Here is a 20,013-nt window from a genome sequence, read left to right as displayed (position 1 = left end):
GGTTGTTGCTCTAAAACATCACTGCTGCTATTAAGGCACCGAATGTTGTGGCCACCTTTCCATAAAGCCACTCTGCAGACATGTAATTGACCTATGCGCCGCACGACTTCTGCTCAAAAAGATTTTAGAGAAAAAAAAATGGCCTAAATGAAAAAAAAAAACGGTATAAATTCGTAGAACGCCAACAAAGACAGTGTGAACTCATGCCTACTTAAGCGTCGCGACGAACAGCAGCAGTGGTTCGTTGCCTATGCGAAGCAGAAGTAGAGTTATGTCACAATATCCGAAGCCATTGACAATTAACCATGATAGAAAATATTGCTTAGCTTTTTTTTTTCTACGTACTCGTTCTTCGAGAGGATGAAACGGACCATATCTTACTACGGATGCATTCGCGCAACCGTATAGGCGGCAGCAAGAGTCATCAGCAATATCCCTCGCAGCAAGAGTGAAACTCCCCTTTTCTCCAGGCACGTAAGGCCTGCATCGATGCGCATGCTAGGCTCAGTGCTCAATGTGCACGCAGCACGAACCTGGCCGAAACCGGAGCGAGCAAATTGAGAAGCAAGTGTTTTCGACTGATTCGATTGAGTCAGGTGCATGTTGCCGCCCAACATGTGCAGCGCCAACGGGATTTTTATGCAGCCGCTACTACATGCTGCACAGCTAACGAAGCGTCAACGCCCGCCAGTGGTGGCCGCGGAACTAGTCGAAGTGGTAAACTTCTGCTGAGCTTCTGCTGACTGTTTCTTCAGCGTTGGCTTCACGACGCAAGTACACCTCTGGCACCATAACGTATAAAGGAGAACATCTGAAGTTAGTTATAGAAGAATGCTTGTTCGCCACGTGTCATTGACAAAATCAGAAAGCTTATGTGGTTGCGAATCACCTTAGCGGGAAAAAAGATATAATAAATAAAGAAAGGAAGACTGAAAATCATCGCAATGTAATTTAATAATTTGACCCACCACGTTGGTTCACTAGCTATGTAGTTCTGCTTCTGAGCACAACGTCGCGTGTTTGATACCCGGTGGCGATGGCCGCATTACTGTGGGGCGGCACGTATAAGAACGTGTTTTTAAACGAAGCTTTCGAAAATCCTCCTGGACTTTCCTGACCGCGGGAAAGAGAAGTTTATTTATTACACTTAACACAACATATCAAATCAACAGCGGTCAGCGATTAGCGACCGTGACATGAGCAGAGACATGAAAACAGAGCTACTAATATAAACATAGCTGCTTGCTGGGTGGGTGTTGCTCCTGCTTGCTTTATTGCCGGATAGCTGGCACTCAGGACAGTACTACTACTACATCTGCTACCCTTAATGTGCCCAGGATGCTTGCATTGTTTTCTACGGAATCGTTCAGTGATAAAACAAATGATACCTAAATATCCTCATTGCAACAAATATATGTCATCAAGAGCACAATTCATTTAATAAAGCCAACCTCTCTAACTTTTCTACACCTACTTTCCTAACCATGAGGCCACAATCGCACGTATACTTCTAAGGTGCCAAACGCCATCTACCTCTTTGAGACGATCGCGGCGTGTTAATGATGATAGTGATTTTCTTATTACGGCACAGACTAGAAGTGGGCGGTACATTTAAAATAAACAAGAAGAAATGAAGAAATACAAGCCAATATAAGAGTTGCCACATTGCGTATAACACGGGAGCGCGAAAGCACATGCGCGAGCGCCGGCTTCCATTACGCCAAATACGGAGGAATTAAATGGGCAAATTTATACCATTTGATTACCCGCTTCACGAAAGCATCGCTTCCGTAGATTCCAAAATGTACATTGGGTCTGAATTTTTTTTTTTTTGTTAAAGAGCTCCAGGTGGTCGAAATTGATCCGAAATTGACCCCCCTCCCCCCACTACATATCTCTCGTCGCCCACTAGTTACATTAGGCTATGAAACCATTTCATTTTTAATGATGATTGGATTAAGCACCAGGAATCGTCCCTGTGAGGAATAGGTAAATATTTTTCTATGTTTTCTCACAGACGGCCCTTTCATTCTTTGATACCGCATTTGCCTTCAACAGGAGTGTTCGGTCTATTTTTCTGAACATGCATTGCGTGGCCTGCAGAATCAAACACGCTGTCGAAAAAGCAAATGTTTGTTTTCAACCCTTTTCTCAGAAAATATCCCCAAACAGGTGTTGCACGTTGGGGTATTTGGAAATGATTACCGTCATTTTCCTCTGAGTGCTACCAATCAACTTCCTCAAAGCTTTATAAGAGGGGGGGGGGGGGGGTGGGAATTAATGCGTCTATAGTGTCAGGAACTTGTCATGGTGAGTGTTATTCTCGAATCTTTACCGAGATCTAGTACCACACTTGCGCTAAACAACCGTCATTATTTTAACACAGTTGAAATTTTCATTGCAATATTTATAATATTAGGTCATAAATGTTTCATTACTGAGAAGAACGGTCGCCAAGCAAGTAGACAACAAATGTACACCTCACCGATAAACGAAAGAACTCAGCCTCAAGGTTCTTCCTCAACGGCGACAATGATCAAGACATCTACTACATCTTATCAACATGATGGTAGAACGATAGCAGCGCCATACTGCCATCCAGTAAAATAGTATAAATACTAACGCTCACAATAAAAAAAAATAATTGCCAACTGTGTGCATTAGGTCTGTAGGAGCGCTAGGCCCAAAGCGGGAAGGAGCTTGACACCTCTTCAATTTCAAGACCGTAATTCTTTAACTACTTCGGTGAAACCTCTTCACTGGACTCTTGCGGTACAACAATGAACCCGCAGAAATTCAAAGAAATAAATACACAGTAGAAGTTGGAACATTTTGGGCTACCCAATTCGCTATTCAGGGTCTCCACCCGTATAACACTCGAGAACACAATGGCGCTTCTGAAGGCAGAGAGAGCCCACACACTTTGTGCTCTTGTCCATAGCTTTTTCTGGGCACCCACAGCACTGCCACTTAATCGGTGACGGCGCGCTTTCGTGCTAAGGGAAGCGCACTCTGTGGTCGTAGCGGAACTCATCAGGTTGCACTGGCACAATCTTCGTTCGTCTCACTGAAGCCTCCTGCATCAACCTTGATAAGACCTTGCATTGTAACAGATCAAGTCTCACTTTTGGGGGAAAGCATCACCCTCTCAAAGTTTCTTTGATACTCGACCCCTAGCTGTTGCAGCATGCGAGATTTTTTTTAATATGTGCAAAAACGAAGCACTAAAACGTCATGGCGGCAAAATTCTGTATTTCGCAGTCGGACGAATCAGCATCATTTTGTTACAGAACAGCTTGAATCTCTTCGTTGCTCAGGTACCACGCTTAAAATCATAACGACAAAATCGAGACCCAAGGTACCCATTGGGTATTCAAAGTTCCAGAAGTTCTTAACTCGTAGAAGGCTACAGTGCCGAACCGACGAAGACGAAGACAGACTACGATGTACAACCAACAAGCCCAACTGGTTACTCTGCTCAACTTCTTAACTCATGCACCCTTTAAAACTTCAAATTGAAATGCGTGTTAACATGCGCCGAGATGTTTCAGAATCAGCAGAGTGGTAGGAGATTTGTCCTGGCTTGCGCTTTCATGAAGAAAAACGAATTAACTTATCGCGCGAAGACGAAGTGGCATGCGCGCGTTACTCGATGTCAGTTTACATCCTGCTTGGCGCAGGTGAAGCCTATGACATCATCTCACGGTACTTCAAGAAAGCCTGAATGCCCATTTGTTTAATGTGGGTCTCGATGCACGAATTTTGTGTTCAAGCGACCACTCAACTCCAGAGCAGTAGTACCCGATTGGATACCTGGAGTCAGTAGAAGATAAGGTGGATGCTTTGGTCTATCGCTGCTTAGAGCGACTAATTATGATCGCCGATTGAGGAAACCAATGCCTTCTATATAACTGTTCGTATTATCTTAATTCATGACTACTAGTGCGTGAATTGATCAGAAGAGGCGATACGGCATCTTTCACTGTAATACAACGGAGTTTCGAGAAGTAGAGGCTGTCCGAAGACACAGGCACAATTCGAATTTTAAAAAAAAATGTGCAGAAAACATGGACGATGATTGTTAGTGTAAGCGAATAGCACGAACGAACGAACGAGCAAGCGATAGCCCCCCTCCCCCTCCATCTCTTCCCTCCCTGCAACTCGTCTGCCCGAGAGCACGCGCCCTTTCCCTCGATGCTTTTGTTCCGCAAGTCCGACCACCGACCGTCAACCACCGCCAACCACAGACCGCCGCCAACAAATAAAACGGGCGCAAGAGGCAAAGAAAGTTATTCGTTTTCAAACAGACCACGGCTCAAAATCACAGAGTCGGTCAATGCCAGAGCTTTTGATATCTCTGGCTTTGTGGGAGCGGAAGCATGTCTGATAATGACAGTTGCGGCTTTGGTTGAAAACGTCTGGCATATCGCTGGCCAATAGCAGAATGCGCATGAATGCGGACCTAATACGGGGGCCGCGATTTCCCGGCAATGGTTTATATTACAATGCGGAAGCGGGGTCATGACTCTCTCACCAACTTCCTGCCAAACACATGACAGTGAAACTGACCTCACTTCTTCTTTCTGGGGTTTTACGTGCCATAACCAGTTCTGATTATGAGGCATGCCGTAGTCGCCGGACCACCAAAGAACCCCAGGTGGTCAAAATTAATCCGGAGCCCTCTACTACGGCGTGCCTCATAATCAGAACTGGTTTTGGCACGTAAAACCCCAGAAAGAAGAAGAAAGAGGTGACATCATAAAATGTCCCAAATACTGTGTACGCGGCGTGTTTCAACCCAAATGCTATGGGAAATTAGCTTGTTGAATAACGAAGGAGCTGTATCATGTGGCATCTGGCGTCCATGTCAAGTGTTGTAGAACTGAAAGTACAGAAATTATATGCTTCGAATAAGATACACCATCGTGTTCGTTTTCAGAGATCAGAACTTCAGAAAAGTGTACTAGCAATTATAGACGGATTTTTAAACTAATGGATAAGAAGCATTCGTAGAGATAACGGATTGGTATTGATTAGGGCTGAGAAGTTCCTCAGTTTTTGCGTTGTAAAAATATCGACATTAGCTACATAAATAAAGCACAGTTTTGTTTTTTTTTGTTTTGTTTTGTTTTTCTTTTGTAGCACGTGTACTTCGTTTATGTTGCATGGTGTGTTATTTCCCAAGACCAATTGATAATGGTTGAAATATAAGGACAGCATATTATAGGTATATAATTCGATTACCATAGTGAGGTACGATCGAAACTTCGCTAACATGCCAATACACTTTGGCAAGTAGCATATCACAGAGCTGATGTCACAATCCCAGCACGTGTTCCTTCTAATGTTGTCACAGTATGTAGCAATTTTATAATGTAATTAAACAATTTCATTTCAGGACCCAACGAGAAGGAGCTTTGTCGTACGTGTAATAGTACAGCATTTTATTATTATCTTTGAAAAGCAAAACATTTGCTGCACTCCACGCATTTAACTTTTCCATTGGCGCCTTTAAATAGTAGATGTGTGTCGTCTGCGTATAAAATACGTTTTGGTTTGTCACGAATAGGTAAGTCGTTAACATATATAAGATAGACAACAATCGTCCCACGACGCTTCAGCTGTGCGGTACTACACTGTAGCGGTACTAATGATTCGGCACACTATAGATGCCACAGTGCAAGTCGTGTTGTGTTGTGATGGTTGCATCAGCAAGCCTTTTTTGGCATGTCAACTGATTAAAATATTTCATTGGACAAGAAATTCTGCCACCACCCATAACTAGCAACAACACGATTCGCTCCTGCCATGTGGTTAGAATGGCGGAGCTAAGCTGGTCGCATTTTGTTGCAGGAAAAACAGAGGAGCAAAAACCAGTGCGCGTCATGGGCCCCCAGGGCATGGCCCCGCAGATCACCAAGCAACCAGAGTCGCGTTCTGCCAAGCCCGGCCACAAGGTGGACTTCAAGGCTATCGCTACTGGTTCGCCAGCGGTAAGTTCTAGCGCCCAGTTGAGAAAGGGCATGTAGCCGTGTGCCATCTTAAGGATAGCTATCTTATAGATGCGGTCCTATAGAAGAGTGCGCCAAGAGTCGCGTACTTGGCCCTTTCAATGTATCATGTGGAGAAAAAAAACTACGCAGCCCTATTGAACATTTATTCGCTGAGCACGGCTGAGTGGACGTGTAAATCGGGAAGTTCGAGCCACACGATGCCGCGCAGGCTCCACCCAACGCAACGGCACGTGTACTACAGGCGCCGCGGTGAACGTAGCGAGTACGGCGAGTGCGGTACATGATGCCCACACTGCCCGCGTCGTTACCAGAAACGCCGGCTACTCGACATCGTGCACTACAGCTCGCTCAGAAAGCGCGCCACCTATTTAAATGAAATAAAAGAGAAACAGGTTTGAACTACGAATAGGTAATCAGTCTTCGCGACATTTATATACCAACATGCTGCGCATAGGGCTGCCATCGTATTAGGCTTGAACTAGTAATATAAAAGCACGCACGGCTTCGTTCACGCTTTTGGCATGCGCAAAACAGATATTACGGTTGTTTTTATTGCAATAGCAATTATATGGACACTTCAACCGGATTTCTGCCATCGCCATCGCCGTGAGGTTCTGTATAAAGGCCAAGGGCGATAAAATCGTCGCCGCGCGCCAGTATGCGCGAGTGAAAGCGCGCGGGGGACGCGCGCTATCACGGAGAGCGAACGCACGGCGGAAAGCAAACGCGACCGTCGCGCGAAAGGCCGTGGGGGTATGGAAGGGAGGGAGGCAGGGCGACGCTGTGCTGAGGCACCAAAGGCGTATCTTGCAACCGGGCGCAAGGGGAACTGGCCACTCAATCTCCAACGCGAAAGCAAGAAAGCGGGAGGGAGGGGGGGGGGGCAGCTTCTACTCTGCCAACTGGGCTTGTACTTTGCCCGCTTGTGGCGGTCGCCCGCACCGTCTCTTATCTCCACACGGCTCTGACCTTTGTATGCGCTGTGCATTCGCCGCTCAGTTTCCGTTGAAGCGATAGACCGCACGAACCTTCGCCCGCTGCGGCGGCTGCGCTTGCTGCCAGCGTTCTGAGAGTCGTTGTCTGTGGTCATTGAGTGTGATCTATTCATGTTTGCTTGTGCGCGCTGACACCACGCTTGTTAATTCAGTTAGTAAGCGAATGTGTCCAAGTTTATGAAGCCGATAAAACTACTATCCCTACTCTGAATAGCTCTCGAGTCTCTACTAATTTGCTATCGCAATTGATGCTTCGCCTTTCGGGCGAAACGGGCTGGATTGCACCACTGTGCCCGTCTGGCTGCAAGCCGTTCACTGGCATTCCGAGCACGGACGGGCATTTCAGCAATATCTGACACTTCAACCGTCGTGTTAAAGCGTTCTAAGTACCACGAAAGCGATACGAAGAGAAAAGTAGCCGAAAATGGAAGATGGATGCGAAACCGGAGACTTGAGGGAGCCCGTCAATCGAAATTAAGAAAAAGGAAACAAGGAGACATGACATTCTGTGCGAAGTTTGGTCTTCCAAAAGAATTTATTCAGTGAAAACTGCATGGGATGTCTGCAGCACGGTCTTGCGCCTGTGCACAAACCACCAGCCAGGGATCCCAGGCCAGCTCTCGATACCAGTCTATGAAACAACGACTTTGTGTGCCGATGTGCAGTATCAATAAAATTGTCGTTATTAAGGATTCAGAGGCCGTATTCACAAAGCTTTCCGTTCGTAACTTATCCTTGCCGTTGGCCTACTGCTTTCGCTAATCATATATCCATAATCGGGATTAGCTGGAATTTTCAGTTACGAACAATTCTGGCGTAAGAGCTTTTTGTGGATACCGGCCCAGTGTATTCTGTATGCAGACTTCAATATTATCAAAAGAAACACTCTTCCTGTCTCACTTTTTGATGTGCTTTTCTTTAGTTCGTTGCTACAAATGCTTTTTATTCCTGTTTTCATTTACTGTAGCCTGACATTACGTGGTACAAAGATGGTAGACCCGTCAGCTCAACCATCGGAGACATCGTGGTGAGCACAACACCCATTTCGCAAGAGGAGGTCACGACCACGCTCACCATCAGTAACGTGACTGTCGAAGATGCAGGAAAATACGTTTGCGTCGCTACGAACTGCTGGGGTCGAGCCGAGAGCATTCAGGTCACCTTAGAGGTCAAAGGTAAGCGACAAAATGGCTCAATCATATTGTTCAAGGAAACCGTCCGCGGTGCATATTTCGTGCCTCTTTGACAGCGGTGCTTAATGTAAGCAATATGTTTTTCTTTCATTTTCTTCTGCACATAAAATGGGTCCATTTGAGGGTAGTAAGAACATTGCAAACATCTTAAGTACATCGTATGGTTTCGACCGAACTGCTGCAACCATCCGAACGATGGTTGGTGCATCCTTGTTCAAACGTAAGACACCTCAATTTCTAAAATGCGATAGCATTATACAGGACACTCGCGAGCCTTCGTTGCTGGTGTCAACACAAGATAAAGCGGGCCGGGCCGATCCAGGAGGCTGTTTAGTGTGGGTGGGCTGATCCTAATACCATTGCGCGATGTGTCCTCGCAAGGGTCCTAATACTGTTTGTAACACATATCAATTCCAGAGGCAGTGTAATCAAAGGCATGGGTGGCCCCTAAAGGCCCCAAGAGGCCCAACTTGCACTCCAGTGATCGTGGCACCGCGTGCGCGTGGGCGCGCTGTGGAGAACCGGTGCGCGTGCGAAGCACAATTTGTGCTGTGCACGTCGAGAGTACAGTTAAACCTGCTTATTACGAACCTCCATATAACGAATTCCTGGATATAACGAAGTTTTTCTATTTCCCGCCGTTGCTCCATAGAAGCACATGTATTTGAGACCACTACGTAACGAAGTGACAGCGGGAGACCCCCTCGATATAACGAATTTTCCCTGCCGACAACCTAAAGATTTCGCCCCAAATTTTGTCATTTTTGCGCGAGCAGCATCCGGAAGCACCTTCTCTGCCGCGACGGAATGCGAAGCGAACGCACGTGTGCGTGCGTGCGAGCGTGCGTGTGCGAGGCGGGCCTGCATCGCTCGACCCGGCGATCTTGCCGCTGCGGGCGTGACCTTTCCTCCTCCCTTCATTCAAACCTGATCCTGCCGCTTGCTGCAGCTGGCCATGCCCGCCAAGCCGGTACTCTCCTTTTCCAGTTGATGTTGCCGACATGCTGGCAGACGCTGTGACACATCACACTCGGTGAGCGCGCACACGCGCTGTCAAACGCTGGCGGCGTGTGGAAGCGCCGCTGCAGAAGCGAGCGAAGTGACCTTCGTGCTGTTGCCTATCGCTACAACGCAAAACTGAGCGCCGAGAACGCACAGCACGCACGAAGCTACGAGCCGCCGGCGCACCTACACTGCCTAGACTCTGCCCCAACGCAGATCGCTTTCAAGATACGGCCCGCGCGACCACACGCCGCCGCGCAGTACGCATTTGATGCCGGAGTACAGTACCACGGCCGCTTTTTTTTTTTTTTTTTTTTTTTTTAATCCAGCGGCCGTGACACGCCGCCCGCTACCCGCCCCCCCTCCCCCTCGCTCCCTCGCCGGTGCCTCGAGCGCAACGGAAGAAGGCGCGCTTCCTCCCTGCTTTTCTTTCGTGCGCGCGCGAGAGACGCGGTTAGAGTGACCTAGAATAACGCGGTCGTCGGCTCCCCTCGCACGTCACTCGCACATACAGCATACGGCGCGCGGCTACTGCGTTATCGCCCTTGGACTTTATACGGAACATCGATGAGCCAAAACCAATTTTAGGGCCACAACGCGTCATAGACACCATCTTTAGATAGCAAATACGGATCTCAAGGGCCATACTTTTGCTGGCAGAAGCCGAAAATACGTCATAGTTGTCGCCTCCGGCATTTTGGGCGGCCAATGCCATCGTCAAGCCACCAAGCCAAGCGACATGAAAAGTCAAAATGGCCGCTCGGGCCGGCGCGGGGTGGAAGTTCGCAACGTACGATGCGGGAACTGTCCCACAGTTGCGACGCAACAGCGGGGTTACCAATGCATTGGGTTCTATAGGAGCTGTGCCGGGACCGGCCGAAAACGACGTAACAGGTGGGAAAACGCAGCACCCGGGAACGTAACAGCGGGATTCTACTGTGACACTATACGACGCTACGACGCCATCGTGACGCTCGCTCTTGGTTTCCGATGCCTCGCGCTTGTGCGAAACGACACGCATCCAGTACCTGGTGTGACATTCCAAGGATGAGTGCTTCGACGAAAACGGAAAACGGGTGCGCGTTACAATCGAAGGCGCGTTAGAATATGGTTAGTAAATACGGTAGGCGTTTCTTTTTCGAATTTTCGGGCCGAACCTGCATATAACGAAATCCTCTTTATAACGAAGTTTTTCGGGAATTTGTCAATTTCATTATATCCAGGTTTAACTGTAGTTCTTTTCAGAAAATGCACGGACGCGCGTTCGCATCGCGATACTTATACGAACGAGGTTCGCTCAATAAATTTTGTCCACGGCGAGCCGTACATATCGCCTATAAACATAAGATGGAAGCAATCAAAAAAGGACATGAAAAAGGATAGCCTTTCAAGTTGTGCTGATGAACAACGTTCAGGCTGCTCTGCTTTACGCATGTAATGTGTTATTCTATTTGTTTCGCAGTTGGAGAGCGGGATCCCTTTTTGTAGGTAAGAAGGCAGCAGGGGCACTAGAGTAGCTAAATATCCTTAAATTCTTCATTTGTGTTTACCGACGACGATTGCGTGTGCCAATCACTCGGCGATGAGCGCGCAGGCTGTGCAGTATCAAGACAGGAAATACGAAGGTCACCAGGCTTTGACCAGCTTTATTACTATTATTATTCGTGCTGTTGTTGCTGTTGTTTATTCACCGTAAAGACGGCAAAATAGAATCCACGTGGTGCTCTGTGGCCTGAATTTTGCAAACGTTTGCTTCCACATTCAACAGACATAAAATGTACACAGACTTTTGTTTCTTGAGATCCGTCTTCTAGCGGAGTGAAACCACTCCTTGAGATAAGTCATCGTCTCACACACTGTGAATGCATCACTGGAGCTGTTTCGCCGTCAGTGTTGCCTGACGCTGTACCACGGCTCTGTGTTTCACGGTGCGAACATAGGACTTTTGAGCACCGCGTATTCTAACATGGCTACATCAGCATAGAGCTCATGCTGAAAAGGGCAGCCCATGGAATATCTCCGCTGTTTTTTGCAGGAGGCAAGGAGCCACCGCGGTTCATCGAACAGCTGGAGCCTGTGGCAGCTACAGATGGCTCTCCTGCGATTCTACGCTGCACAGTAGTCGGCAGCCAGCCAATACATGTATGATGGTTTACTGCGGTCACCTACTTAAATGCATGCACTTAAATGCACCACATCTATCGTTTATAAGTTGTGCTTTGAACATCGACCTCAACACAGCGGTGTTGTTGGCGCCAACCAGTTGATCAATCGCGCAGAACTGGAGGTGCGCACGACATGCAATTATAGAAAGTATTGTTTTGGTTAACAGGACGACCTAAACCAAGTGGTTAATGGTTGCTCAACAGGCTGATATTTTTTTGCAACAAGATTTCCCCTATGTAGAACGCCCTAATTATTTTTCTTTATTTCTTTTCAATGTGGCCATGTCAAACGTCTTCTCATAAGCATTAAAATTATGTCGCACAATAAAATAACATAGCAAATTCGACCGCTGGCAGCGCTAGGATTTTGTCCACCCTCTTTGAAGCCTATGAGTTATCACAGCGTGTTTGGTTATCACTGATATTTAACAAGAATGCTTCATTTCTCGGGACGGAGGTGTAGCAAAATCATGTCAAAATTTACGGGGGAAAAGACGTTTTTCAGCAAACTTATGTGACAGTTTACGAAAAAACTGCGTTCTTGACCTTATGTAAAAATTCAACACCGGCACGAGTTGGTCCCGCGTTTTTATTTCATTTTTATGCTAAGAGAGTGTAACGGTGCTAACGCCTGCCGATTACACAGGTGGCACAGCAGGGCCGGTGTGATGTAGGGATTCTTTTCACTGCATTCCATTCCTTTCTTATCATCTAGTGTCAATGGACGACCCTGGTGATAACGTAAGTGGAGAGCCACTCAGGTCACTGACGAAACGCGAAATGGAAATTAATTGCAATTGAATCGTTACATTATCCCAGCCCAGATTAGCAAATGGTGTGGTAAGGAAAGATAATTACCTGAAGCCGTAGCTTTGCGTAATTGCAGACAAGCCACTTAGATTAATTAGCATTGTATTGCGGCATGCAAGTCACTTGCTGTCACATATTGTCCCCAAGGCTGTACTGCGGTCAGTGTGAACCATGCGGGAAGGTAAACGTAACACCTCAAGCAGAAGCGTGCGCCATTTTTTTATGTCGCAAAACTACAGGCGATGCTGAGACTGCTAAACACGGACGAGCTCGGCTCCAATGCCGAATGTACTGCACTCATAGTGCCATCGAGAAATAGGTTGTATAAACCAAGCATTATTACCAGCACCAAAGCGCTGCTTCTTATCTTCCCAACTAACACCGATTGAAAGTTCTTGAAAATGTTCCAACTTTTAGCTATGGTCAATATGTTTTACAATGGCAAGCTTTACATGGAATTAGGCCCGATAGAAATACCACTCTTCTAACACGATGCGGAAGCACGCATGCAGATCGGGGTGTTGGTGTATTGCCGATGATTTTCAAAACGCTTGGTTGAAGCTGGCCCCAGAACCTCTTCTATCTTTTGCCCTGTGCAGATCAAATGGTTTCAAAACAGACGAGAAGTTAAAGACACGAAAGACTTTCAAATGCACTACGATCCCCAGACTGGCCTAGTCTCGCTTACCATTCCGGAGATTTACCCAGACGACCAGGGCCTGTACACGTGTCGAGCATTCAACGAGTACGGCCAAGACGAGACGTCTGCGGCTGTCACCGTGGTCGGTGAGTCATAAAGTGGGAAAACAGTTTTTGACACTTTCAAGTGGGCGTGCATGGTCGAATAAGAGGTACAGTGAAGAAGGGCAGGGCTCAAAATGAACAAGTGACGTGTGTGTGCTGCTTTTTATTTCTCATAAAAGTTGGTGACACAGAAACATGCTAAATAGAAAAAAAAATGAAATATGTGTTCTTTGCCGATAAGCCCATTGAGAAAGGTTAGCAGTTGCCCTGACTCTTACCCTCACTTAAGCTGCAATTACCGCATCGGCATGTGCGAGCTGTCTTGACTGAATGCGTGGTCATCTGGCGTTGTGCTTGTTTCTTTAAAATGTTCGAGAACTTCAATATGGGAATGAACATTTGCAGATTGAGACATTAAGGCTCGTTTTGACCCTCACTAGTAAGTCTTAATTCGTTTCCCCAAGCATCTTGTGAAGCTGAACTCGTGCTATCAGCACTACGAAACGTGACAGTAAAAATGGCGCACATGAAGCGTTCGTACTGTATCACGTTTAATTGCGCTTGTAGTAAGAATACTGCCCTATTCGTCCTGCTTTCCATCCTGTTGAACCTGAACAGGTTCTATATTATGCAGCACGTATGAAGACGCGTTTTATTAGTTTTCTCAATCGCATAAACTTTACTGTCCGTGCCACCACGCTAGGCAGCTTGCCTTTTGAAACCTCGTGGAAGACCGCGACTAATATTTAAGAGCTGCCTACTCTGAAGAAAGGCGTACCGTATGTCATATGAAAAAGAATGTAAAGAGAATCCTGTTGCATCCCCTCAATATTGCTATGCCATAAATCAACTGCTTCTTTTGGACGAGTTCCATCGCATCACGAGACAAAAAAAAAAAAGAACTGCTTCCTGGCATTAGCAATAAAATAATACAAATAATTTCTTCCTTTCTGAATAATAAACTGAATAATATTAAACTGAATGAACTGACTAATAAAAACTGCTTCCTTCCGTCCTTCCTTTCTTCCTTCCTTCCTAACGAGTGTTTCATCCTAACTCAAATTCGATAAAACAACGTACGCAACGGGCTTTGTGTCCACATATTTACACGTTCGTATTACAATGTGTGCGAAAGGTTAACTTTTGTACAGACACAAGAGATTCATTGCTTAGAATCAGACTCAACATTTCACTGTGTTGACTGTTTCACAGACGTGGAATTCTTCGGAGGAACGTCAGACGTGTCAGTGCAGCCGCGGTTCGTGCAGCCGCTTAGGCCCATGGCTTACCCTGAGGGAGAGCCTGCAAGGTTAAGCGTGGAAGTTCACGCTGTGCCCAACCCAGATTTTAACTGGTAAGATTGTCAGTTCCCTCCCCCTGTTTACTCAAGTATCTCCCAGGCACGACGATATGTTTTCAATTTGAATGGAAGGCATGTGTGATACAAACAATTGCTTATTCTCCAGGTTCTTTGAGGGAAAGTTATTGAAGTCATCCAGGGATTTTCTCGTGACGTCTGAAGGCCTCAAGAGCTCCCTTGTTATTGCTGAATTATTCCCCGAAGATGCTGGGCCCTACGAGTGCAGGGCACAGAACCCTGCGGGCAGAGCAACGACATCCGCCAATCTTCGTGTTATTCGTAAGTTTGTTTTTGCTTTATTTTTCTTTATGTGTGTGATAGCTACGGGTGCATTCAGCTCTGTTTCGCCTAATCAGGTTAGACAACCGATTTAAGTTTGGGCTCATTCCTTGCGTTGCATGTGATTCAATTTTGATTTTGTTACATCATTATGCAAAATTGATCGGTTGAACAAGTGCCCTTCTTGGCTAGCTTACTACAGCCATTTTGGGCTTTTTTTTTCTTCTTTTTTTTTTACTGCCAACAGAAGAGCAGTCGCTGCCAACATCGCCACTAAGCAAAGTAGGACCTGGAGCTGAGCCCACAGAAATAAGACCGGCTTCGCCACCCGAGAGCTTTACACAACTAAAGCCACCCGTCTTCACAAGAAACTTGGTATCCCAAACTGTCGTTGAAGGATCACCAGTTACGTTTGTTGGAGAAGTTACATCTTTTCCTGAAGTTGTTTCATTTACATGGTACCTGAACGGGAAAGCTATTAAGGTAAGTGAACCCAACAATTACTCTCTTTTTCGGCATATTATACAGTTGCACGACCTCAGGCATTAATTATTTTCTTCTTTTTCATTGCACGTTGCCGTGGCCTGTGTGCGACGTGCCAACACTAAGAACGTGCACCTCACATGCTATTATTTGTTTTCTTCTTGTTTTTTTTCTTCACCTGCAACACAGTCTTCTAGAGATTTTCAAATATATAACGAAGGCAACAGGACGACTCTCAAGATAGCAGAAGTGTTTCCTGACGATGCGGGAACTTTCTCGGTGACAGCGGAAAACCCTGTTGGCATCGCAACTTCAAAGGCAAAGTTGACGGTGGAAGGTAAGCGCAGACATAGCAGTAATAGAACGCGAGTAAATTAAAACAAGAGATGTCCTGTTTTACCATTGCAGAGGAAGCCGTTGAGGGTGCAGCGGTAGAAGCTCCTAGGTTCTTGACTGAGCTTACACCAGTGACAGTGATGGATGGTGGTGAAGCTAAGCTTTCTGTTTACGTAAGTATTCGGTTCTTTACCTGAAACGCCCTTTTTTTTTTTTTTTTTTTACAGCGATGTAACATAATATTGGTCACAATTTTATTTTCCTGCTAGGTCACTGGAAAACCGCAGCCACGTGTCACCTGGCTGCATAACGATAGAGAAGTGAAAGAAAACTCGGATGTCTGGACGACGCAAAGGACAGATGGCTACTGCGAATTGTTCATCTCTGAAGCTTTTCCAGAGGATATGGGAGAATACATCTGCAAGGCAGTGAATATAGCTGGAACTGCCGTTACGCGGACGCATATCAATGTGGAATGTAAGCACTCTACAACCGTGCCCCAGGACCTGTCACGTAACTGAGGAAGCATTACGGGGAATCTTCAGGAGCTCAGAAAAAAGCTCCAGAGCTCCAGCTCCTACTTAACGTAACGGGAAAGGAGCAATCGTTTTGCTCGACATGCACACTACCAAATTCGATTAAGTTTGTTGCATTTAAGAAAAAACAAGTTAAAATCTGCTCACTGTGTTGAGCATATTTTTGATGAAGACTATAATTTTTTACAGAAATTGTCGAAAATCTGAAAAGTTTAAAAGCTGAAGCGTCAAGTTTACAACGCTTCAACTCAACAACAAAAAAATATCACAATTTTAAAAACTGCACTTGCATCGAGAGCGGAAAGAAAAATTTGTGTTATACACCGCTTTGAACCATATCACTAATTTGTAGTGGTATGCTCCGACTTCCAGTGCCCGTCCTTGTCCACTCAGTTTTTTTGTGTCCGTGTATTAATTTGCAATAAATTACCACAATTATAACACTAATTTGTAGTAGGACTTTTCCAAACACTCGTAAACATTGTAACAATATCGCGTAAACTGTAAACTCGTACTTCACATTTCTCTGTTTGAGATCCTCTGTAGTTTACAGAACTGTGATATTTGTATTTTGTGCAGAGTTACAGATATGCAAACTCTTTGCTTCAATTTTGGAAACTTACTGATTTTCGACAAAGCAATGAGGCCTTACATCAAAATTCTGCTTCCTACAGCCGGTAGAATTCAGTTTTCTGTCCTAAATGCGGCACATTTTTACATGTATTTGAAATGGTAAACTCCAGTTGGCCCCAAGATAAAGGTTCTCTTTAAAATATTCGTGGTAAATGGCAGATAAAACAAAAAAGCAAGAAAAGATAAAAATCTGACATTCTGTAAGCCTTTGTTTAACCCTCTGTGCCCCTCTGCCAGTAAATACAGTTGATACGCTTCTATCATTTACCTTGTATATCTGTGTAATTAGTGAAATTAGCGTATGTTAGTGGGAAAAAATTATGCACTTCGTCGAACGCAAGATTAATTTTGACAACATGTTGCTTGTTTTTTTTTTTCTTCTTTTTGTTTACTGCATAATGTCGCACGATGCGCATGTTTGAGGAATATAAGATAAGTGCGACTTTTTCCTTCCCCTACAATTACTGCACCCTCTCATCAAAACAAACGAACTTTATTTCCTTGTGCTTCCTTGATTTCAATACCTATCGACTTTGTAAGTCAATTAATCAGAACGCAGTGCTCAATGCTTAAGAAAACGTATCGCTATATACAAAAAGTTTCGGTACAACGTCTGCCTACACCGCCTAGATATAAATAATGTTTAGTGGGCGATAGTTCAGGTATTAGTTATATGTAAGTGCACGTTAGCATATACGTACTCGCTGCCCTGCTGATAGTCTCCACTTTATGTGCCAGTGCACGACTTCCAATTTTTTTCTTCCTTTTTTGTGAGGGAGAGGGTGCTGTAGCAGCCTTCAACACATTGTTCTAACAAAAAGTAGCAACTGGTATGAGATGGAAAGCGTTCTTTTTTTTTTTCTACACCAAATTTGGTGGTGCACCATCCCGTTTTATTTGTGTGCTTCTCATTAGTTCTGGGTGGTTTTGCATGCAACAACCTGTCAGTTCGTTTAAGAAGCGTTAGACAACGCTACTTGTATACACTGATCATTCACTGGTTTGTACACTTGCAGCGTACGAGTACGTTCCAGACTCTGAAGTTGCGTCGGCAACTTACGACACCCCTGGGACCGCACATACCCACGACCATACTCAAGAAGAATCTTATGACACGTTGGACACAATGCCCAGCGTTTCTGAGATGGACGAGTCCGATATGGAAAGGATACCAGATCTTCCTAGGGATGACGGCCGGCCACCCAGGATGCCAGGCGTGCGTGCATTTTTATGTGCTCGTAGTTGTGGCTAACATGGCGGTGTACGACAAGCGAAAAAATAATAACAGGCGCATCGCAATGATTCAGCTTTGCATGATCTTTTGCCCCTTGAAACAGGACAAGCACAAGCCTCGAAAATCTCATCATAAGCGAAGAAAAAAGAAGGTGTCTCGAGGTTCCACAAGTGTGCCCAAGGAAGCCATTCCCGTGTGTTACGAGCCAGTACAACCCTGGGAACGTGGGCGAAGGAAAACGTCGGACCCTGGCTCAGCACCTGTTGTGGTTGTACCTTTGGAAGATGTTATAGTACCTTTGGGCCAGCCAGCAACGTGAGTTGTAGCACAATTCAGTAGCATCCAACTTCAGCGGGCCTTAAAAAAAAATCAGCTTGCACCCGAAAAAGCAATTGATATGCTCGTTAAGAATAAAAATAGTCTCCCGAGCAAAGCTTTGCTTGACCAAGAGCACCAATATTTCTATCGTAGCTCTATCCCCAAAAAATGATATTAAAACGTAACGTTAGGCTGAATGTTCGTCAAAGTACGAATATATAGCCAGCAAACTTACTATGGTGTGCGGATTGCTACGATTATTAGAAAACTTCAAGCGCAAGAAAGACACTAGACGAAGAAAAGGAACACACACCACACGCACTCGGATTGCTACGAATTTCACAAAGCAGATAAGCATAAACAATTATTCAAGTTTATTGTAACTATTTCGTTCTCTGCACTTTTTCGTTATTTTCATTCTCTTAAAGTGCGGTGCGCACTGTCGCAGTAAGATCGTGGCTTTTCTTCTCCGGTGGCTGAAGAGCCTTCCCAAGCAGTTCGTTTATTATAACACGCCTTTGCTCTCCATTTACCTTAGCATAGCTATAACAACGAAAACATTAATTGTGTAGCGGCGATTATACCAATTTATTGCAAATTTATATTCATATTGCAAACAATGGTACTGCTCAAATCGAATCAAATCTAATTTATTTCACATCCAATATATGATGTAGGTGGCACAGACAAAAAGCCAAAATCAATTCGGCTTGACAGGGGTCTGCGCCCCTTTCAAAATTGTGTAAAAGTAAAGAAAACAAGAATTAGCAACATCAATCAGACATTGTTAGATAGCATTGTACAGTGGCAGGAGAGGAATCTAAATATACACAATGAAAAAGTATGGTTCAAGCAATGTAATACAGGGACAATCATCATTGTTGCAGAACTGTAAGGAATGATCGTAAGTAATCAGGGGCGGAATTCACTAAGCTGCGCCGTTCTTACGCACTTTCTTAGCGAAATAGTTCTTATGCTAAGATAAGCGTGCCACCGAAGTGGCAGCGCAGTTAACTTACGACATCGTATGAGAGCGAGGAGGAAGCATAGCTCGGATTAAACGACAAAGAATGAAAGAAGCGTGGTTGCCCGATATCGTGATTGCACATCACGCGTCTGTAGTTGAGGCTATGCTCTCCTGACAAATCACTGCACACCCCTATTCGACAGCTTCCTTTTCCGGACGTCTGCTTCAGCGCCGACAAGCTCAACCGCGCTCGCCCGTTCACTGCACCGCCGCCAAAAGAATTGCGGTGAGAGTGTTACGCATTCTGCTCATATTTATGCGAGAGACAGGACTGCTGGACACATGGCGACATATTTGGCACAGAAAGAGACGCTTAGTCGGAGCAATTGGCGGCTACGTCTGCCAGGCTCACTCCGCCTGTATACATCACCACCACCACCACCCCATTACAGAGCTACTGTCTTTATTTCTATATTAATTAAGGAATTAAAAACAAAAGTTTCGTAATATATGGTTCGTATGACCTCAAGGCAAAGGGCCCATCACCCGTACGTTCATTGGTATGGTATGTGATCGCGCTGCACACTGTTGCAGGTGCGGTTCTAATGCCGTGCATAGACTCATTATCAGCTACCTCGCCAGTCCGTACCGTCTTAGGGACTGACTGGTCGACGACGTTGTCAAGCGCCAACCGACGACGAATTGCGCGCTCCCTTCGCATATGATCACTGTCGAGCGCACGGAGAGCTATTAAAGTAGCCCTAAACAAGAAATGCAGAAAGAAGCCGTGACTATCAATACTCCCAAATTACGACAGAAAGCTTCACTACGTAACATCCACGCCTGCAAGCTTCCCTGCCTATCAACACTTTGACATCGTATCAGCGTTCATCGCTTCTTCTTAGCTTCTCCTCAGTTGATAAAACACGATGATGCCTCGCTCC

At 45.5% G+C, this 20,013-nt stretch overlaps 1 protein-coding gene across 1 annotated transcript in view; it reads left to right on the top strand.

The window, feature by feature from the left end:
• Positions 1 to 20,013, top strand: part of LOC119436594 (titin-like) — a 215,517-nt gene that overhangs the window by 57,755 nt on the left and 137,749 nt on the right. Inside the window, exons 85-96 of the mRNA XM_049666848.1 lie at positions 5,854 to 5,993; positions 7,977 to 8,184; positions 11,240 to 11,346; positions 12,779 to 12,965; positions 14,136 to 14,277; positions 14,390 to 14,562; positions 14,810 to 15,045; positions 15,235 to 15,382; positions 15,454 to 15,554; positions 15,651 to 15,858; positions 17,567 to 17,766; positions 17,888 to 18,099. Of these exons, the coding sequence (XP_049522805.1) occupies positions 5,854 to 5,993; positions 7,977 to 8,184; positions 11,240 to 11,346; positions 12,779 to 12,965; positions 14,136 to 14,277; positions 14,390 to 14,562; positions 14,810 to 15,045; positions 15,235 to 15,382; positions 15,454 to 15,554; positions 15,651 to 15,858; positions 17,567 to 17,766; positions 17,888 to 18,099 (2,062 nt within the window). The remainder of the gene's footprint in view (positions 1 to 5,853; positions 5,994 to 7,976; positions 8,185 to 11,239; positions 11,347 to 12,778; positions 12,966 to 14,135; positions 14,278 to 14,389; positions 14,563 to 14,809; positions 15,046 to 15,234; positions 15,383 to 15,453; positions 15,555 to 15,650; positions 15,859 to 17,566; positions 17,767 to 17,887; positions 18,100 to 20,013) is intronic.

The sequence above is a fragment of the Dermacentor silvarum genome, chromosome 1, assembly GCF_013339745.2.
Source record: "Dermacentor silvarum isolate Dsil-2018 chromosome 1, BIME_Dsil_1.4, whole genome shotgun sequence".
NCBI lineage: Eukaryota > Metazoa > Arthropoda > Arachnida > Ixodida > Ixodidae > Dermacentor > Dermacentor silvarum.
Note: the sequence above shows the minus strand (reverse complement) of the source record. Positions and strands in the feature narration are given on the sequence as shown.